The sequence below is a fragment of the Podarcis pityusensis genome (genome assembly GCF_964106645.2).
Source record: "Podarcis pityusensis genome assembly, chromosome: 3".
NCBI classification, from domain to species: domain Eukaryota; kingdom Metazoa; phylum Chordata; class Lepidosauria; order Squamata; family Lacertidae; genus Podarcis; species Podarcis pityusensis.
In genome coordinates, this window is record NC_138026.1 from 49,807,440 (window position 1) to 49,830,568 (window position 23,129).

General features: G+C 43.7%; 1 protein-coding gene across 1 annotated transcript in view; it reads right to left on the bottom strand.

Moving 5' to 3' along the window:
- Positions 1-23,129, bottom strand: part of PDSS2 (decaprenyl diphosphate synthase subunit 2) — a 72,414-nt gene that overhangs the window by 7,201 nt on the left and 42,084 nt on the right. Inside the window, exons 4-7 of the mRNA XM_080999979.1 lie at positions 14,841-14,915; positions 8,353-8,526; positions 6,986-7,117; positions 7-42 (exon numbers count right to left, since the gene is read on the bottom strand). Coding sequence (XP_080856105.1) covers positions 7-42; positions 6,986-7,117; positions 8,353-8,526; positions 14,841-14,915 — 417 coding nt within the window. The remainder of the gene's footprint in view (positions 1-6; positions 43-6,985; positions 7,118-8,352; positions 8,527-14,840; positions 14,916-23,129) is intronic.

A 23,129-nucleotide genomic window follows, 5' to 3' on the forward strand; every position in this document is an offset into this window, starting at 1 on the left:
ACTTACCTTTGTATAGTCTATTAAGTTTCCTTTAACTTGAGCCTGAAACAACACAAGGATAAAAGTTAAAATCTGTTTTATTGTCTAAGGTATTATAATTCTGAGACTGCATGCTTCAAAATTTGTGTCATTGTCTATGAGATTATAATTCTGAGACTGCAGATTTCAAACTAAACAATGGAAAACAAACATATTTCATCTAAAATAAGACACACAGATGGGCTATCAAAGGCAGTTGCAGAGAGAATGCCAAGCGCACCAGTGAACTGGTTCAATCAACTGTTATTCTAGTTCAGCCTTTCTCAACCAGGTACTCTTCAGTTTTTTTTGGCCATTGGCTATGCTTGCTGGGGCTGAGGGAACTTATAGTCCACGACGTCTGGAGGGCACCAGGCTGGGGATGCCTGTATTGACTGAACTGTTTCCTGTGCCTGTGAGAAAAGGGCTTCTCTGTGATGACTGTGTGGAAAGATTATAAGGAACTAAGTCTGCAGTCATAACCCTGCTTAGTTGGGAGTAAGCTGCACTGAATTCAATAAAGCATACACTGACCAAAGAACGTATTCATTAGAATAGATATGGATTTGTATCAAGATAGCAGCTTGAGAAGGGATAACAATCACAACATCAGAGAGCATATCAAAGCTAGTAGGCCTAAAATTAGTCCATCCAGCTGTGTTTTGAGTTGTAATCATATATGCATGAGCAGTTCCTTCCCTCTGCCTTCTCTTTGCTCTGTGCTTAGAAGTAATTAGTTGTTGAAAAACTAAAACTGTTATTTTATTTGTTTTAGTGACAGATAATGCTTGCATGTTTTAATAAAATCCCTACAGAATACAAAGCAGAGCAGTGTCAGGCTCAGCGGTGTCTAATACTACGAATTTTGATAATCTTGTTCCCTTAAGTGTCATAGTATTTTTATTGTAATCTTCATTTCTTGGTACCAACACTTTATTTTTATTGAATTTAAGTTGTAAATACACAGAAGCAGAATAATATTTTCATTTTATGCATGTTGGTTTGGTACCCATATGTTGGACGAATACAGACACTTATGCCACTGTGATGGGACGATGAGCTGCTTGTGTGTAAAATCCTAGTCCCTCAGAGTTTGGTCAAGTTTGCAAACCTCTGTCTGTAACGGAGCCCCTTAAACATGGCTCCGTCAGTCGCTGGCAGATTCCGACAGTGGTTGCTTTCGGAATCGCTTCCAACATAAAAGCTCCTTAACGGAAACACGTCTTCTGGACTCTCTGCGTGACAGTTTCCGGCGAGGAGTGGGTGTCCCTACAGGAGGTCCTGAAACCTCCCCACTGTTTTCGCTGGAAGTGTCTCTGAGCCATCCCTCCAGCTCACTTTCCCTCAGCTCAGCTCCTCTCCCCCTACTGGTTCCCTCTTCAGCTGCTGAGTCTCTCCCAACCTGTGTGAGCCCTTTCACTTCCCTTCCTTCCGATGGCAGTTCCCTGACATCCACCTCCCCTCCAGGGCCCCCTTCATCCCCTCTCGCCCCCTCCTCTACGGGCGGTGAGGAGGCAAAACCCCGGAATGAACTTCCTTCATCTTCCGATGTCCCGAACACTTCTCTCCACCTGTTGCGGTTCCTGGTCTCGAAGTACTCCTCCTCCTCAGAGTCCATCTCCCCTTCCCCTTCCGAGTCCGAGAATCCTTCCAACTCCTCCTCCTCATCGGTGGTCCCAAAGTATTCCCTCCGGAACCTCTCCACAGGCTGAGGTTTCCTTGGGAACCTTTGATGGAACGTTTCTATCAATACCTCGTCATTGATATCTTCTGCCATTACCCAAGTGTTTTCTGACTCCGGTTCTCCTTCCCACGCTACCAAATACTCCACCTGATCCCCCTTCCACCTGGCGTCGAGGATTTCTGCCACATGGCTGCTGCATTCCCTTTCTTCTATGACCGGTCCCCGAGTGGCCATCCCTTCTCGTCCCCCCTCATACGGTGACAGTAACGACCTGTGAAATACTGGGTGCAGTTTCATGTGGTTGGGTAACCGGAGCCTGAAAGCCACTGGGTTGACCTGTTGAATGACCTCAAAGGGACCCAATCTCCTGGGTCTTAATTTCTTACAACCTCCTTTGAACGGCAACCCTTGGGTTGACAGCCACACCCTATCTCCCACCCTTATGGTTTCACCTTCCCTTCGGTTCTTGTCTGCCTGCCTCTTGTATTCTTCCTTCGCCCTTTCTAAGTTGAGTTGGAGCTGACGATGGATTGCTTCCATTTCTTCTACAAAATGCTCGGCTGCCGGGACGCTCCATCTCTCCCCTTCTCCCCCTGGGAAACCCCTGGGATGACACCCATAATTAGCCAAGAAGGGGCTCATCCCTGTGGACACATTCTCGGCATTGTTGTAGGCAAATTCCGCCAGCGCCAACTTTTCTACCCAGTCATTCTCTCTGTCATTGACATAACACCTCAGGTATTGCTGGAGGACCCCGTTTGCTCTTTCCGCCTGCCCGTTGGTTTCAGGGTGCCGGGCAGTCGAAAAGTTGACCTCCACCTGCAGTAAGCTCATGAGCTTCCTTCAGAACCTGGAAGTAAATTGTTTTCCTCGGTCTGAGACCACCCTCAATGGCACCCCGTGCAACCTAAAAATGTGTTCTACAAATAACTTCGCTGTCTCTTCCGCCGTGACTGCATGCGAGCAGGCTACAAAGTGGCACATCTTTGTTAGTAGGTCTACCACCACCATGATGGCTGTTTTCCCCTTGGACTTCGGCAGATCAGTCATAAAATCTATCGACACTGCCTCCCAAGGTCGTTCTGGGGTTGGTAAGGGTTCTAATAGCCCCGCCGGTGCCCGCCTCTCCCCTTTGGCTCGCTGGCATTGCTCACACCCTCTTACATACTCCCGTACATCTTCCCTCACCTTAGGCCACCAAAATTCCCTGGTGACCAACCACATGGTTTTGTGTTGTCCAAAATGCCCCGCCGTGGGGCTGTCGTGCAACTGCTTGAGTACCCTCCCCCTTAAGTCTCCTTCAGGGATATACAGTGCCCCTTTGTAATACAAAGCTCCATTTCTTTCCTCGAAACCCCCTGGTTCCTCTCCCTCACCCCTAAGACCTCTGAGCTTATTCTGGGCGTATTCATCATTCTCTGTTTCCTCTACCAGTTCTCTTTGTCCCACCAATGCCGCCCCACACACCCAGCGGTCCTCTGGAATGACATGTCTCTCTTCGGGTGCTCCCTCCCCCTCCAAATATTCAGGTTTGCGTGAGAGAGCGTCCGCCCTAATGTTCTCTGGGCCTGGCACGTAACAAATCTCAAAGTTAAATTTGGAGAACTCCTGGGCCCATCTCACTTGCCGTTGGTTGAGCACTCGTGCCGTCCTCCAATACTCTAGGTTCTTGTGGTCAGTGCACACTTGCACCTTATGTTGTGCGCCAATTAGCAGGTGCCTCCATCTCCGGAACGCCTCATGAATGGCTAGTAGTTCTCGGTCATACACCGTGTAGTTCCTCTCGGATTTGTTCAGCTTTCGCGAAAAAAAGGCACACGGTCTCCACTCTGACTCCTCCTTCCCTGGCTGCAGAAGCACCGCCCCAATCGCTCTGTCTGATGCGTCAGTTTCCACTCTCATCGGTTTTTGTAAATCCACATGCAGGAGTTGTTGTTCCGAGGCGAAGGCCCTTTTTAGTTCCTCAAATGCTCGCTCCGCCTCCTCAGTCCAAACGAACTTCTTCTTACTGCTGAGACAGTCCGTAATGGGCGCCGTCAGGTGGGCAAAGTTTCGGATGAACTTACGATAGAAGTTCCCAAATCCTAGGAACCTCTGCACATCCTTCCTTGTTTTGGGTGTTTTCCATTCCAGCACCGCCTGGACCTTGCCGGGATCCATGGCCAATCCCTTGTCTGACAGGCGATACCCCAGGAATTCCACCTCCTTGGTATGAAACTGACACTTCTCCAGTTTCACCCACAGCTGGTTGGCTTGCAGCCTGCTCAACACTTCTCTGACGTCTCTCACATGCTGCTCCTCATTCTCAGAATACACCAACACGTCGTCTAAGAAGGCCACACAATTCTTGTAAAGCAAAGGCCCCAGGACGTGGTTCATAAACGATTGAAAGCACGCGGAGCCTCCTTGTAGGCCGAAGGGCATAACTAAATATTCAAATGCCCCCAAAGGGGTGAACATGGTGGTTTTCCATTCATCCCCCTTCCTTATTCGTATCAGGTTGTACGCCCCCCTTAGGTCCAGTTTAGTAAAAATCTTTCCCTTCCTGACCCTTGTCAAAATGTCGTCAATCCTGGGCATAGGGAAAGCCACTGGTTCTGACACTGCATTTAAGGCCCTGAAGTCACACACAAGCCTCGGCTTGTTCGTGTTTTTTTTATCCACAAAAAACACTGGGCTGCCCCCCACCGCCCTGGACTCTCTGATGAACCCTCTCTTCAGGTTCTTGTCAATGAACTCTCTTAGCTCCTGCATCTCTCTGTCTGACATGGCGTACAGCTTGCCTACAGGGAGCTGTGCCCCAGGGAGTAAATTGATTTGACAGTCAAAGGGTCTATGCGGGGGTAGTTGGTCAGCTTCCCTTTCGCTGAAGACGTCGCGGAGATCTGCGTATTGTCGTGGTACCTTCACGTTCTCCGTTACTTCAGTCCCTGCTAGGGTGGCTTGGGCCCCTGCCAAACCCTTTCCCTCTTTGCAGTGTTCTAAGCAATGTGCTGAACCAAAAGAAACCACTCTCTGATGCCAGCCCACCAGCGGATCATGTAACGCTAGCCAGCTCATCCCCAATATAATGGGAGCTCCTCCCAAGGTGGCCACATTAAACGCTATCAGTTCGGTGTGCCTTGCCACCTTCATTATCATTGGGACGGTCTGCAAGCTGACTTCTCCTCCCAACAGCTCCCTGCCATCGATCGTGGTCACCTGCAGGGGGTTGCTTAAAGGGATCGTCTGTATCTGGTGTTCAGCTGCAAACTCTTTGCTCATGAAATTGCAGGAGCTGCCTGAGTCCAACAGCGCCTTTATCTTTAGAGGGTGTCCGTTTGGCAGCTCTAGCGCCACTTCTATCACTAGGGCGGGTTTAGGAGGTTCTGGCGTGGGCACTTTCACTGCTCTTTGGCCTGGCTGCTGTGCCCCGACGGTGGCAGCCAGGCGTTGGCTTTTACTTGCTTCGGTATTTCTTCCTCTCTTCCCTCCACAGCTCCTACCATCCCTTGCCATTCCTTCCTCTGGGGGCAGACTCTGGCAAAGTGACCTGGCTGTTGGCAGAGATAGCATTTCCGGGCGCCTTTTCCCTCCTTCTTTCCCCCCTCACTGGGCTTTGAAACTGCGCGCGCGCGCGCTGTTCCGATTTCCATCGGCTCTGCCGGCGGGAAAGTTGGCTCTGGAATGTCTGGAATGCGGAACTCCTTCCAACGTTCCCCCTTCCCTTCCCGCCTCTCCAATGCTCTCGCCTCCTGGCGCGCTCCTATGGTCAGCGCTGATTTGGTCAGCTGGTCCATAGACTCCGCCCTGGGCGCCCGGGAAAGTTCGTCTTTCACAGCCGAAGAAAGCCCTTCTTCAAAGAGCATTTGAATGGGTTCCGCCGATAGATCCCACCCCAATTTATGGATCAACATGGTGAACTCAGTCCAGTACTCACGGACAGATCGGCTCCCCTGTTTGCAAGCCATTAACTGTCTGCGGACCACTCCCTGTTCAATATCGCTGGAAAACATCAGATCCATGGCGCGAAAGAACTTCATCGTGTCCTTTAGGACGTCACTATTCGCTGCCATCAGGGGTCTAACCCAGTCTCTCGCCCCCTTTTCAAGATGCCCAATCACGAAAGCCACTCGTGATTCCTCGTCAGGGAATTCATCAAACTGCAGATTGAGGGCATATTGCATCTCTGTCCGAAAGCCATGATAGTCTTTGGGCTCCCCCCCAAACTTCTGCACCAATCCTGGTACCTTTCTGACGAGCTGGGTGTCTTTCCCCTTTTTGTCTGCATCCTGAGCCCTCCTCTCCTCAAGCCTCGCCGTCTGCAGCGCTAGCTGGACCTCCAACACCCGGTACCTTTCTTCCAGGCTTGGACCCGCTCCAGCTCCTGCTTCTCCGGTTCCGGCTGGGTTGCTCATGATGCCTTCTCCTGCACAAGCTGCTCACGGAGACTGTCGGAATGCTGTGATGGGACGATGAGCTGCTTGTGTGTAAAATCCTAGTCCCTCAGAGTTTGGTCAAGTTTGCAAACCTCTGTCTGTAACGGAGCCCCTTAAACATGGCTCCGTCAGTCGCTGGCAGATTCCGACAGTGGTTGCTTTCGGAATCGCTTCCAACATAAAAGCTCCTTAACGGAAACACGTCTTCTGGACTCTCTGCGTGACAGTTTCCGGCGAGGAGTGGGTGTCCCTACAGGAGGTCCTGAAACCTCCCCACTGTTTTCGCTGGAAGTGTCTCTGAGCCATCCCTCCAGCTCACTTTCCCTCAGCTCAGCTCCTCTCCCCCTACTGGTTCCCTCTTCAGCTGCTGAGTCTCTCCCAACCTGTGTGAGCCCTTTCACTTCCCTTCCTTCCGATGGCAGTTCCCTGACAGCCACATTCACTTGTATCACTGAATGGCAAAATCCAATGTTATACTAAAAACACAGTTTAGTGTGACAGGAACAAGAAAAACGTACGTGTTCCCCACCTCTCCTAGGCATGGCTGTGTAAAAGTTTGAAAGCTTTTGCTTCCCACTGTGCTTAACAGTGATTTGACATTTTGTCTGAACTAACAAACTATGATTAATGCTAACTATGGTTTGGGACTCATTCCAAACAAACCATAGTTTAACACTAAGAAGTTTGTTGGTCTGGGCAAAGCAACAACTTGTGGTTAAACACAAACAGAAGCTAAAGCTTTTGAACTTCTTGTGGCTTCAGCAGAAGAAAAGAGAGATTCACATGAGCTAGAGACTCATTCCTCTTGTGCTAAGCAAATGATGACTAAATAAGACTAAATATATGAACAGTGCTATTTGCCTACCTCTTCAATCTGCTTAATCCAGGCTTCTCTTCCAATGAGATCTTGATGCAAGACTACAGGAGCAGAATTTAAACTGAAGGCCACAGAATCATTAGAACTTTCATTCAAAAATGGCTGAATGTCGACATTTAGCTGTAAGAAGGAGGATCAAAATAGTTTGTAAAATAAAAGTAGTTCTTCACAGCTAATCCACTTCATCAGTGACTGACATCCCACGTGTGTGCAGAGTCTTATATATATTTTGTATGCTTGGCCATACAAAAATCCTTCAACCAACACACACTATTAAGGATTTATCAGGCTATTCCTGCCCCGTTGGTTCAAATCCAATTAATATTACCAGAGTCTCCAACTACAGTACAGTTTTTTAAGGATATTGGAAGATTCTGTGTCTGTGCATGTGCATACAAATGCCCTGTACTGTGGGAACTCTGTCAGAGCGTGCCAAACCACCACAAGTGTGTGCCAAATTCAGCACTTTACTTTCCAAATAGGAGCTAACATTATTTGATAATAAGGGAGAAAGAAGTACAACTGCAGATACCAGAGTTAGGGGTTTAAGACTGCTCCCTGACTCTGGTAACCCAATCATTAAGAATGCGGCCTGCTCCTATGTGCACAACCCTACCCTGAGTTGTTTCTTGGTCATGCTTGTGACCTAGCTTTTTACAATGCAATGTTATGAAAGGAAAAATGACACACTACTGGTGCAAAACTCGGGCATGCTTAAATCCCAGTGAAATCAACAGAACATGCATTCAATAGTAGAATTAGCTCTTCAGGGTTCTTTCAGTGTGCACCATTAAAATCAGTTCAGCTGGCTGGCACACACAAGAAATTGGGACTTCTGTGTGATGGCCCCAGAACTGTGAAACTTCCTGTTGACTTGTTCCTTGCCCCACCTGTACAGGTGCTTAGGCAAGCGTGGAATACTTTCCTCTTCAGTGCTACCTTTAACTGAGGCTGTAATTAGTTTGGGTGTTATGCAGCAATTTCTTAATTATTCTGAGCCCCCTCTTCTCCCCTGCATGCTGTTCTCCTTACCATCCCCCTCCCTAGCCAATTTCAGGAGGTAGGGAATGCAGGCACAGAATTGGGGGGGAAGCCCTATTGTATACATGGATGTCCACTGATGGGGGCTGGTTAAGTGAATAGCTTTTATGCCTAAAATTTACGTATGTGTATGTGTGTGTGTGTGTGTGTGTATATGTATATATATATGTGTGTGTGTGTGTGTGTGTGTATATAGCAGCAGCAACCAAAACCTGCACCTGCTGACTACAAAGCTACGACAGAAAGAAAAGATACGTATGGTTCTTGTTCATTATATCAGCTTTTCAGCTACTGTAGTAAAAGGAAGGGCATACCTTATGACTCATAGACATGTGCTTTCCATACTTAAATGCCATATTCTGGATCCTTGCATCATGTTTTGCCAATTCCATTGCAGCTTGGCAGCTTTTTGCCAGCAAGGCACTATGGGATAGGAAAACTTGCTCCTTCCACGTTGATATCCCAATGTAATCTGTGAGACCATTTCCCTAGAAATGCAAGAAAGAGTGAGTAGAATATGCTCCAAATCGAGGTATTATTAAACACAACAGTGAAACCATCTACTCTACATGAGACCTTCATATGGCAGGTGAAGCAGTACATTCTGCAGTCATCGTCCATCTTAAGAAGTTGATGGAAATTATAGAAACCAAAAGATTTGAACAACTTTTAGCTTTTATATTATTTATGCACATGCTATTGGTGCCCATTATTAACTGAATATATTTTCTTTCACAACTGATTCCATTTAACCCACAAACCAAATATGATTTCTTTATATATCTGTATATTTGAATTATAAAGTCATTGTATTTTAACCACCAGCAACTAATTACCAACCTGCTAATCTAAGTTTATGTAATGAAATGAACGTTTTACCCAACAGCAACATAAAAATTAAAAGCAAAAGATTTGCAAAAGTGACTCTGGAACTATGACTGCGAAAAAGCAGCCGTGGAGGCAGGGAGTTAGAGAAGTAGTGAGTGGAGGAAGGATTAAGCAACTCTCTTATCAGTGACTCTCCTCTTGCAATCCTTTGTTTTCCAGAGGAGAAGGAATTGCTGGATCTTCAAGACACAGAAATTAGGCTGCCTTAATTTCATTGGCCCACCAGCTACTTAAAAAAGCAAGTCTCTAGCCCTGCTAGAATGGGATGCAGGTGGCGCTGTGGGTTAAACCACAGAGCCTAGGACTTGCCGATCAGAAGGTTGCTGGTTCGAATTCCCGTGACGGGGTGAGCTCCCGTTGCTCGGTCCCTGCTCCTGCCAACCTAGCAGTTCAAAAGCATGTGAAAGTGCAAGTAGAAAAATAGGTACCACTCCGGCGGGAAGGTAAACAGCGTTTCTGTGTGCTGCTCTGGTTCGCCAGAGGCGGCTTAGTCATGCTAGCCACATGAACAAGAAGCTGTATGCTGGCTCCCTCAGCCAATAAAGCGAGATGAGCGCCACAACCCCAGTCGGTCACGACTGGACCTAATGGTCAGGGGTCCCTTTATCTTTACCTTTTAGGCCTGCTAGAAAGAAAGTTATGGGGCAAAATGTGCAGATACATTCAAAGCAACTGCTGTGTAATGAGAGTAGTGTTGCTACCTTGTCTATTTTCCAGGTACTAAGGAATGCTCCTGACAGGAACAGCACTAGTGTGTGCATGCCCATGTGGGGGTGGCAGGTAGGAGAAAGAGATCTCCATAATCAGGACCAGCAAATCAAAGCTGTCTTCCCAGCATAGCATAAACATAAATTTGTCAGGAGTGGTTTTCTTTCTAATTTTGCATTATGCCATGCTCCCCATGGCAGCCACCCCCATCCATTTTGTGAACCAAAGAATTCTCCTTTTTTTGTGGAGGGAGGAACTTTACGTAAGATAGCACCATAGTCCTTTTGTGACTTGTCTTCCTTGTCTCTTAGCCACCTTGAAGAGGATAAGAAATTTAAGGCTGTAACATGGATAAACGGCTACAAGGTTACTAAAACCTAGGATGAATTTTGTCATTGCCTTGAGGTTGAACCGGAAGGTGGATTTAAAAAATCCAAACAAAAAAAGAGATTGTAGAAAAAGACCTATGTCATCTAAACAATCCTGTTCCTGTCAATTTCTTCAATTAAATTACTTAGAAACAAGTAAGAACTAAATCTGCATGACACCATAATTTTCTAGCAAGGTATTATCTGTCATGAAATTGGTAACAAATGAAATAAAATCCCTCCATTCAGCTCTAATCTTCCTCCCTTGTGGCTATTGCCAAGGAGTGCTGGGTTGCAAGGGAGGAGATAATATGAGACTGATGGGAAAAGTAGTACAATTCTGCAAAGCCAACTTACTGAACATTGTATCAAAATTCATTGCTTTCAAATACACCATTAACTTGCATGAAGGAGGGGGGGAGAAAGGGGGGGGAGAGAGAAGAAGGCAAGAGAAACCACATGTTTATAGCTATATATGTGATGACAAAATCAAGATGAAAACTTCAGCTATGTCTCATCTGACAGTTGTGTTTACTAAAACAACATTTGTTTTGCAAATTTTCTGGATTTCCAGAATGACAAGGAGAGATAAGAAAAGGCACCCAAACAAGTCCAGTTATTTGGCCACTGTCATTCTATTCAAAATAAGCTCCAAAGATGAAATGTTGAAGAACTGGTGACTGCATTTGGGACCAAACTTCCTCAAATTAAAAGAAGAAAAAAAAGCTAAAAGCATGATGGACAATTAACATGATAGCCAGCTCAGAAATGTGATTTAGTATTATTCCACTTAAATTCCACTAAATCCCAGCCCTCATTAATGCAGAGATAAGAAGCATAAAATTAGTATATATATATAAAAAAATCTACAAAGGAACCTGACAGGGATGGGTTGAAGGGAGCTCACTGGTTCTCAAGCGAGGTACACATTTATTTTCAATTTCTACATTTATATCTATGCTATGACTTATTTGGGCAACCTAAGCAAGGCCAGCAGACTAAATATGAGCAATCTGCAGTTTTATTGAAAGGCTGTGGCTTCCAAAATACAAAGAACAATGGGTGCAAATCTACCAAGCACAGCTTCGTTCAGAACAAATCATTTCAATGGGGCTCCTGCCTAAGTAGCCCCTCTCTCTAGTGGAATGTATATTTTCACATGATGCCACATTTGGTCAAACACCTGCACCAGTGCATCAGTCTGGAATGCCAGCACACGGGCAATACTAGCACAGCAGTTGGGACGCTCTATCCTGAGCATCCTTTGCTAACAAAGGCAATTTTAAGATTGTGCCACAAGTTTATATGACTTGATTTTTCAAATGATAAGTAGCAATGATAATACACAACACAAATCATTCGTTTTTACATAAAATACCTAAAATGTTCATGTTGCTCTGTGTTTCATCTTATTTCTTTTGGTGAGGTTTGTGAAATTAAAAACTAGCAACAGATTTGGGAACCGCAGTTATAACAACCTCTGTATGCTTGAGTTTTTAAAATAGCCTACTGGAGTAAAAGGCCATTCATCCCAAATGCCATTGCTGGGTATGGAACACTCACCCCGCCCCCCCCGCCTGGGGAGGCAATGAAAAGGTTCTGTCAACAGAGACCTGTGCATGCACACACATACAAGAGCTTGAAGCCACTTTCTCTCAGTGAAATCTTACACCAGTGTTTGTTGCAAGAGAGATTTAGACAGGTGGGGCAAACAACTTGAGAGAAGATGCTGATCTATGTGATCAGCACCCTTCCTCTTCGCAAAGTGATAGCAGGTTGTAAAAGACCAATGTGATTAGTCAGTCTGAATGATTGCTTAATTCATGCATGTACACACCCAGCTGTGGGACCGCACATGAGGAAGCGGCGTGAGTGGAATAATTTATAATGGATGGTGCTACTTTCCAGTGCTGGCCTATGCAAAACCTACTCATAATCTGCAGAGACCTCTTACAGAGTACTATATGGATCCTAAGCACATTATTTAGAAATAAATTCCATTGGAAATTCTTTCTACAAAATGCATTTAGAAATGGAGAGCATGGCTGACTTTCCCCGGAATCCATGTTAAGTATATTGCGGCAACTCCGACATTTCAGAGTTACGTTATCAAACCACATACCCTATTTCAAAGATGAAAGAAAGAAAGAGAAAGAAAGAAAGAAAGAAAGATATTCCAACTGGGGTGGGGAACTCACAGGGCACATTTTTGGCTACCGGGAAGGATTTTTAAAAGGTGGCAGTATGATGGCAAAGAGCATAAAAGAGCATTCTAAAATATAATCTAAATATATGTTTAAGTCATAGCCAACATGGTCTCATTCGGATTAAATCTTGGAACAAGGGTTTAGAAGAGATGTGGGGAACCTGCAGCCTGTGGGCCAGGAGGGTTAACATCACTCCACCCAACTTTTCCCCATACCATCATCAGCTGGTGAACTCACTGCTGACACACCAAACTACTCCCTTTTGCAAAGAGGTTTCAGACACCCTCATCCCATCTGAGCCTCAAACAGGGATGTATAGGATATCTGAAAGCATTTCACTGGGAAGGGAACTAAAAAGCTGCCCTTTGAAAGCACTGCCTACATACAGGACTTTCCCCTTTTATAAAAGGCTTACACACACACACACACACACACACACACACACACTTTTGAGCCACAGGAGCATGGGGTCTGTTGAAAACTGTTTGCAAGCAGCAAAAGTGTTTCCACACCTCTCTGCACCTGCTTTGAAGACCCAGCAACTGGAACTTCAGTATGTGATGTCAGTTGATTGACAGGTGGATGGCCTCACCCACTTGTCAAATTTGCCAGGAAGTGGAGAGATAAGCATCTGGCCCAATGGCCAGATAAGGTTTCCCTCCCCTTGTTTAGGACCTGGGAGCAGGGAAGGGTGGAGTGGCTCTTACTGCCTCTATTTCTCAACTTCTATTTAACTCCTTTACTTGGTGTTGTGATGTGTTACTGCTGCTAAGCCTACTTAAAATGAATCTAGGTATGCTGCTAAGATCACTTGGATATCCCTGATTAAAACCCACAGCTTACTCATGATCCTTAATCATGGCTTGCAATACTTGCCAACAATTCACAACAGTTAGTTACTGTCAGCTGGAGATAACTTTAAATATTTACGTATCCCAGTTTCATGTGCCTTCATAATCCCAACCCAACTATCTTAATTTATCCCAGTGAAATGCAACTACTGGGACTCATATGCAATTATATTATTCTCTTCAAGGCTACAGAGAAAAAGGTACAATTCTTCGAGGACTTCAAAATGAAAAGCATGGGCTGCTATATTCCTACATTTTAATTCTGATAAACTGCAGTGTGTCGGATGTACCACTTGGCACTATAAACGTCAGTTAAATCTAAATCAGAACAATGCACAGACTTAAAAAATTGCCATTTGGATCACTCACTGTTTCAGCTATAAGTGAGATGATTCAACAATCTTTATTTTCCCATCTGTGTAGGAAAGAAGCCAATAAAATTATGAGTCTTCAGCAGCAACAACACAGTTACCCTGCAAGCATCTTGCATGTGATTGATGTCTCACTTAGCAGATGTCTTACTGCTTGTTGAACATGACAGGACATATTTTATTGGTCTATTAATACATGCCTTTGATGTTTGTGATGAAAAGGGGCTAGAGTAAATGGGTCCATAAAACACACCCCGGAGTGCCTTAATCCTTTTATTTTACTCAAATTCCAGAGAAAACCATTTTTAAATTAAAAGAGGGACCTGTCCATCCATTGCAGAATGCACCTTAAAGAGCAGAATATACCCAAAGGAGGGAGGTAAATGAAATGGGAGTAAATTGTTTCCTTGCTACAATGTTATTTAGGGATGTACTTCAGTTCAGATGTGCCTTCCCTTAAGGATCACATGCTCATTGCTTCTTGAACTCCATCATTAGAAGCACTCCACCACCCCATCGTCCTCCTCCTTTGTCTTTCTTGCAAGGGGATTGGAGCATGACTGAAACTATCGTCTTATTGGACCTTCAGAAGAATCCGAAACCAGGTGAAAAAGCAGCCAGGGCTATTTGGGAGCATGGCCACTATGAAAAAGAAACACTGATGACTAAAAAGAAATAGGGACATCCTGAAGCCACACCTGATGCAGCTGTTTCTAGGCAGGGCTAGCCTTGCATTTCAAAAGTGTTCCAATAGCCATGAGGTGGCCAGTAATTCCATGCAGGCAAGTAGGCAGGTGGAGGAGGGACGGATCTCTCCATCCCTTCCATGGCAGTCTACTTGGTTTCCATGCTAGCCGTGGAGGAAGAAAAGTCCCTTCCTCTGTGACCAGCATAAAAATGAAGCAAGCTGGCAGAGGAAGGATGGATTGCTCGCTCTCTCCTCTGCCAGTCTGCTTGATAGATAGTTGTTCTTTTTTAGTAGTGTGTTAACATGCTAGCGGTCTGCATTTCCATGCTGGCTGCAGAATTGGAGGCGGGGGCCTTCATTTGCAGTCAGCATAGACACAGAAGCTACTAGGCTCTTAGCAGGCTAGTCATACATTTTGCAGGCTAGTGACTTCTGTGAGCTTATCTACAAGCCTTGACCATATTTCCCCCCCACAAATTACATATAACATGTCAGAGAAAATTCTACGGGAGATAACACACTATTACATTTGGAAAAGATTTCAGACATTTGATTCACCTACCCACTACCTGAAATGGTACAACCCAATAACTGAAATATCATGAGGAGTTTCTAATTTAATTCAGTTTGTTCTGTCAGACTCACACACCACCTTTTTTAAAGTGGGAGGGAAAGAGTGATTTATGCACACACTCTGAGTTTTGTAATTATAGGAACTTACGTTTTCCAAGTTTGAATTTTCATAATATATCCCTTGTATTAATTCACCAATGGCACTTGACATGATCTCTACCACCTGAAAGGGAAAAAAAGAAATAATTGTTTTAAGTGGGTTGATTAATTACAGATATGGTAGAGTGCACCAAACTGAAAGAGCAAAGGAAACATTAATAAAAGAGAATCTCTAAGTTGGAGCCTTGTGCTTAGCATTTCCTCTTCCCACTACATTTCAAGTTAATGTAAACAAAAGCAAAATAATATATATTTTAAAGCATAAATTAAATAAGCTGCCAGTTATGTACACATTGCAAGATCCTCTGGAAATTGTTACAAACTCAAAAATTTATACCCACTGCAAAAAAGTCAAAGAGTCCATAAGCAGTTCTTTATTATTCATTTTCATGCATTGGAAACATACTGTAGTTGTATTAAGTGTCTGCCCTGAGGGTCAACAGCAACACATGTATTGAAACTTTCACCAACATGCAGCTGTTCATATGATATTTAGAAAACTATTATCTTTAGGGTTCTCAGTTGTTCACATTAAAAAGCTGAATCAAATCCAAAATTTAAAAACCAGCCATAGTCTCACTGGAACTACTGGAACTCCCTTAACTGGAACAATATACCAGAATTTACTGTAATATATTCAATGCAGGCGTATCAAGTAGGCACACCTTAAGGCTATCCTGCCTGCTCACAGGTTTACTCTCTTCGGTGATTAATTTCCTATGTATATAGAGCTGTATCAGATTCCCCATCTCCCTTTCCTAAAATTTAGCCCATTTGTTATTGAATTAAAAAGATTTAGTTTCAGTTTTTATCATTCTTGTAACTGAAGACAGCATGGTCAACAATAAAGTCCCCAAAAGCAACACAAATAAACCCCTTAACATTCTTGCTGATCCTTCTTATTGTTTTATTTGCAAACCTCCACCAGCCTTACTATATTTAGACAGCAATCCTATGTACATTTGTCTGGGAGTTAGCATTATGGAACAGAACGGAATTTACTTCCAAGTAAGCATGCACAGATTGCACTCTTAGCCTCTTGCACAAACCTATGTACACACTTAGGCAAACAGTACCAATTAAATCCTTTTCTTAAAAAAGAAGACGCCTAGGAACTAATTTGTAAGGCCTATTTTAAAACAGCCTTGTTTGGGGAGGTAAAAAAATAGCCTTGCCTGTTCAGTAATCAGATACTTAAAGAAATATTGTAGCAATATGAGCTGCAGGGGAACTGAAAGGACAATGATCCTACAGTGTTAACCCAGATGTGTTGAGTTATTTAAGTGGGGAACAGAGAAAATGAGGGGCATTTTTTGGGAAGGTATCAGATAAGCCTTATGCCCAAATCCAGGAGGATTGTGTATCGCCAATAGGTCTATGAAAGCCTGTAACCAAATGCTCAGTGTCAGATTGTATTACGGTTTATACAAGCAACATCTCAAGATTTCTCTGATGGCTGGGACACATAATACAGATCAATCACTCACTAAAAAATATTATGGTTTGTGAAACGGTTGGAGCCCAGAGACATAGCAGTAATACGAAGAAGAAGAATTTGCAAAGACACTGAGTCCTACCTCTAAATGTCAAAGTGATAGTATGAGCTTTAACAATGCATCTAGCTGTGAATAGCCAGAACTTCCTCCCCCCTCTCAAAACACACATCCAACCTTCTCTGAAACTCTAGACAAGACACAACTCAGCAAAAGATCCTTTACTTCTTATACACACATATAAGGAAGTGGCAGGTTTTCACTAATTTCAAGGTAATTATTTCTTGAAGAATCAGAATTTTTTTCTGTAAACATATATAAAACACCAAAATCAACACTATATGAAATTCATAGGCACACAATATACTAAACTGTGCAATTACTTCTTACACCCTAAGAGCACTTCTTTTCATCTGCAATGAATCTTTCTTGCAATAAAGCTACTGTTTATACATCCATAGAGTATGAGTCTATAAAAGGTTTCACATAAATACAATTGTGTTTTGCCCCTTAACAATCACCCTCTAAAGTTTATCTTCTCAGCAGCCTTGTTTAATGGTCACTAATGTCCTACTGCAATCATAACACTTAACCCTGGCTTAGGGATCAGGAGTGGACCACAGGTCCCTATGTTCACAGACCCTTCATTCATGCACACGTTCCAACCCCTGTCTCTCACTCCTGTTTCAGCATGACATTATATAATCACTAGCCTTCATCAAAGAGAAATCTGATGCTCTCCTAACTCCAATTCAGAACAGTGGTTCACAGTTGGCATGGGGCAACTGCAGAAAATGCCTGTTTTCATGGCCTTCGCACTATGATATACTATAGGGTGCAGGACCACAAGCAGATTTCCCCCAAATGATCGAAGTGATTTTACAGGTCTACACAGGGGCAGAAGAACTTGAACACTGTCTGGTCAATGATCAACAACCAGTTCAGCTCCCAGTTCAGCTCAAGTGTAGCATGTGTGCATCCAGGTGTTCCACTCAACAACCGCGGGCCACAACACCAACTGTACCTTCTGAACCAATCCCAAAGGAATACCAACATAATATTATGCCTGTACTGTGCCCTGCTGAGTCTATGGCTGAAGTGATATTTGAACTGAGGACCCAGAGCTCATACTTTTGGTTACTGTACTACACAAGGTCATATACTTCTTTCCCTCTCCACTTCCCCAACCATCACCAGTGCTCCAGGTTTAGAAAGATGCTTCTGAAATCTGAAATATTCAAGAGTATAGTAAGTTACTTAATCAGCACTTTACACCTACTAGATAAAGGTTATATAAAATATGAAAAGTGCTGCCTTCTCAATATTATTCATAGCATGATTAAGGTGCCAGGTAGTCCAGTGGTTTTGGCTTTGTGTTTTTACCATAGTAGCCTGGGTTTAATTCCCAGTCATGGCAAATCACTTCAGGGAGGAGCTAAAGCTAAAGGTCTTGGATTCAATCCCTGGCATCTTCAGGTAGGTCTGGGAAAGACTCCTGTCTGAAATCCTGGAGAGTCTACTGCAATTCACTGTGTAGACAATACCAATGGTCTGGCTCAATATAAGGCATTTTTTCTTAGGTATACAGCAGGGATTTTCAATCTTTGAACTTCAGACACTTGCTCTCCGAGTTGTGATTTTGGTAAATTTCTGCACATTAGGTTTTTAGGATCTGCACCATTTGTGCAAAGTGCTGCCCAGGTGAATTGGACCTCAGTGTTGCTCTGCATGAAAAGCTCAGTTCAGATCACGCCCAACACTGCCCTGTAGCTGCATATATTAAACAATGATTCGGAGTGGTAGGCAAGCTTTCTTTCATGGAGCCTGTCCATCATTTATTTTTTCATTGAGGATCACACCCCAGAAAAAAATTATGAGAAAAATCCAGGTTTTCTTGGAGCACAATTTGAAAACCACTGTTGGAGGACTATGCAAATTTTTGGGGGGCCCAGAATTATCAATCAAGTACATAGACTGAATATTGCCATCATAGCAGGACAGTTAGACTAATATAACACCATATTTATGTTGCATTGCCAATCTAGTAACAACTGTCTATAAAGATGGGGGTGGGGAGAAATTCTCTGAGCAACATTAGCAGAATATAGCTTTGGAATACAAGAATAGGCATCTTACAGCTAAAGAAGGGAAAAAACCAGATCTCTGCAATATTTCAATAGCTATTGTATATTTTTCTCTAAGCATCACTGAGATTCAGGCTGTGTAAATTTTCATTTTTGCTATTGTCTCAGTTGGGATCATCTGGGCGACTCAAATAATTTCCATTTTCTTCTCCCTGCCCAGCCCCTCACACACACACATCTAACTGTTTGGACAAAATAGTTACATCAAGCAATGAATGCAGCCAACCAAACTGTGAGCAGCCATCTTAAAGGCGGCAAGTACTTGGAAGAATAAATAGCTTTTAAGAGCCTGAACAGGACAGGAGGGAGACAACATGCTGGTATGATGGAGCACTTTCACTCCTTAAATAATCTGAAAAAAGTTAGCATTATACGGAGAGCAAAAAAAGATACTCTGTGTTCATATGTCACAGAACGAAGAGTTTGAAATAACAAGGGAAACTCAAGAAAGCAGTGGGTTGAGGCAAAAGTGTCCTGGGGTCTTTTTAACTAAAGAGAAATAAAGGAAAAATGTTACAAGGGATGAACAAGAAAACTGCTTGTGCTGGACTCCCAAGTTCCAGATAGACTTGCTAGCTGAAAGCACACTTCACATTTCCAACTAACAATCTATTTGTTTGAAAAAGAGAGAGAGAGAGAGAGAGAGAGAGAGAGGTTTTAAAAGCAGAATTAAGTTCTCTGTGATCATGCCTAAAAGAATTCACCATTAAGATAGAACCTGCTGGGTTTTGGGGAAATGCTATTAGATACAGTGGTGCCTCGCAAGACGAAATTAATCCGTTCCGCGAGTGTCTTCGTCTAGCGGTTTTTTTGTCTTGCGAAGCAACCCTATTAGCGGCTTAGCGGATTAGCGCTATTAGCAGTTTAGCGGCTATTAAAGGCTTAGCGGCTTAGCGGCTTAGCTGCTAAAAGGCTATTAGCGTCTTAGAAAAAGGGGGGGAAAGCGAAAAAAAACCTCAAGACTCGCAAGACATTTTCGTTTTGCGAAGCAAGCCCATAAGGAAATTCGTCCTGCGAAGCAACTCAAAAACGGAAAACCCTTTCGTCTAGCGGGTTTTCCGTCTTGCGAGGCATTCGTCTTGCGGGGCACCACTGTACCAGTAATTTGACGATGACAACAACGGTGTGAAGCTGCTTTATAGAGTCTCATTCAAGTTGCCAATAACTTTGCTTCCTTGTTTCTCAAGGATATGTTTTCTTTTACTCTCCTAACCTACTGCTTCAGCAAGGGTGGGAAACTGCAGCCACCTGAGTCTCTCCCAAGTCACAGTCTGTACTGGCCCAGCTTCACACCCACCACGAGTGTTTTTGCCTGACTAGAATGTATCCTTGAACACTGGTAATGCCTATTTCTCTGGATGGAGGGCAAAGAGGGGTGTGTGAGTGTGTGTAGAAGCCTACCGAAACAAATACATTTACATCCACTGCTCTTCCCACATGCCACGCACCGCTGGCATGTGGCCCTTGGAAGGTTGCACAGAAGAGAATGAGGTCCTTGAGCTGCAAAAGGTTCCCCACCCCAGGCTTAAAGCTTTGTCACACACTACTTTTTATTCCATGGCTGCCTGTCCAAAGGGAATTGCCTTTATAAGACCAGATTTAAAATATTTTTGTAAATAAAGAATAAATGCACTTAATAGAAAAGCACAAATATTCCCTAGTGCAGAAACTTGCAATTTGTAGACTGTGCACTACATGACCCCAGTGCTGAAAAACAGGGCTCCAATTAGAATTTTGAAAATGCAACTGAAAAGTTTCCAGACACAAACAAAACAAAGCCTTTATTATTTATTTTGTTCACCTCCAGACTTTAGCTGATTTGTTAAGTAAAAGCCTGAAGTGGACCTTTACAATTATAATCTTGTCTGGCACGGTTCTTACATCTTCTTGGAAATGTAGAACTTGATATGTATCATTGCCATATTGATATAGTAGAACTCAAGGCAGTAATGTATCAGAGATTTAGTAAGCATGTGAATTATAAGATTAGTATTAAACTGTTGCAATAAATACTGTCTTATGTTTAATGATCTTCCAGGAAGTTTCATCTACTCAAGGGCTTTGCCCCCTATTATGACTTCCTATCATAATGTGTAGGTTTTCTTCTAGGTCAATGAAATGAACCTGGACTAATATTTTCCACCAGCAGATAAAAAGTGTGTAGTGTCAACAGTGGAATAGACTCCCACGAGAGGTGGTGGGCACTCCTTCCCTGGAGGTTTTTAAGCAAACGTTGGATGGTCATGTATGAAAAATTGGGATTCCTGCATTGTAGGGGATTGGACTAGATGACCCTCAGGGTCCCTTTGAACTCTATAGTTCTGTGATTCTGTTTAAATAGGCTCACTTGGTACATAGGAAGCTGCTTATACTGAGGCAGACAATTGGGTTCATCTAGCTCAGTATTAAGGGACGCGGGTGGCGCTGTGGGTTAAACTACAGAGCCTAGGACTTGCCGATCAGAAGGTCAGCGGTTTGAATCCCAGCGACAGGGTGAGCTCCCATTGCTCGGTCCCTGCTCCTGCCAACCTAGCAGTTCGAAAGCACGTCAAAGTGCAAGTAAATAGGTACCGCTCCAGCGGGAAGGTAAACGGCGTTTCCGTGCACTGCTCTGGTTTTTCAGAAGCGGCTTAGTCATGCTGGCCACATGACCTGGAAGTGTACGCCGGCTCCCCCGGCCAATAAAGCGAGATGAGCGCCGCAACCCCAGAGTCGGCCACAACTGGACCAGGGGTCCCTTTACCTTTAGCTCAGTATTGTCTACATGGACTGGTAGCTGTTTTCCAGGGTTTCAGGCGGGGGTCTTTCCTAGTCCGACCTAGAGATGCTGGGGACTGAACCTACATACTGAGGCTTGCTTAATATTGATCAGTTTTACAAGAACTCACAAGGAGAGGTTAGGAATTCAACAGATAATCCAAGTTTTTTTTATATTAAATCTTTTTATTTTATTTGCTGCAAAAAGAGAGGTTGTCAGGCACCTGGGAGGTGCCTTCAGAGCTGCATTCAGCTTGTGGAGTCACAAGTTTAGCAGGCTTGGTCCCACATCAATAAGTAATGTTTAAGGCAGAAGTGCCATTTAGCACCCAATACATTAAACAGAAATGTTTAGGAAAGGGTCGCAGCTCAGTATTCTGCATGCAAAAGGTTTCAGGATCAATCCCTGGAATCTCCAAGGGAAGGCTGGGGCAGCCTTCTGGAGAACTGCCACCATTCCAAGCAGAGAACACTGAGCTAGATGAAGCCGTGGTCTGACATCCTCTACCACTTTTTTCCATTAACAAAATGGAACATTAAGTCAACATTAGTTAACAGTGCTTGGATCCCAGACTAACATAAAAGGCACCTCAGAATGTGGAGTTCAATGACGACAAGATTTTGCAAGTTTTATTCTGTCAGTTTCAGTCTGTACAGAACAGCAGTACATGAAGAATCTACTTAATTATAGTCCCCCTTCCTTAAAACCTGAGTCAAGAAAATATTTTAAGACTTCTTACACCATGAAGCAGGAAAATGCATTACAGATCTTTCTGTCCCTTCAGATAACAGGTGATCAAAGACATCTTAATATTTCCTATTAGTTGCTTCTCAGGAAGGTTCTTAGTTTGGCACTTAAGCATTTGCTGCAGTAGTAAAAACAATCACATACAAATTTATTACTTTTTTCCTGAATACCAAAGCACCATTAAAAACTATTAAGAAGACGCAGAATGCTCTCTAGGGAATATTTATCTTCCCTTTATGTGCTGAACGGGTGGGAAATTTATTCAAGCAAGAACCTCAGTAATCAATTGAAGCGAATATATATATATAAATGTCTGTCTGTCTGTCTCCTTCACACACATCCTTAATCCATAGTGCTAACACTAGATTAACAAAAGTAAACCCTTTAGAAAAAATGGAGATGTCATTCATTTGCCTATAATTCATACATCTCATTTTAGCACAAGTTTGGCATAGGACATTCATTTTCATTTTAGTGATGAGCCACTTTTTATCACCATCATTCTCATCCACTGGAGTCTACTTTAGACAAAGGATAATGGGAGTGCTCCTGGATTCAGTCCTGAGCCCAGATTTCTGCAGTGGCCATTCCTGGAGATGTCTGATCCGGCTACAGTGACATATTACATCCCATTTGGATCACTGTAACACGCTCTAAATGGAGCTGCCTTTGAAAACTACTCAGAAACATTAACTGGCCCAAAAAGCTGCAAGCAGACTGTTGACCGGGGCTGGTTATAGGGAGCACACGACACCCTTGTTTAAAAAGCTCCACTGGCTATTCAAAGTGGTGGTTATGGTCTATAAAGCCCTACAAGGCTGAGGTCCATGCTATCTGATGGACCATATTATTCCATATGAACCTTTGTCTTTCTCTAAGAGATACTATTGACAGAACCTACCCAGGTTCTGAGCTCTTCAGGAGACACCCTTCTTTCATTCCCACAGGCACATTTGGTGGGAATGCAGGAGGTAGTCTTCCCGGTGGCAGATCCCAGACCTTGGAGCTTAGGGCAAGGAAACAAGCTGGAAGATGGCTTGAATGCTAGTGGAGGAAAACTCTGGTTGAATGCAACCGAACACTGGTGAGGGCTCATCATCGAGCCTACCTAGTGACAGTGAAGGTAGCAGTACCAC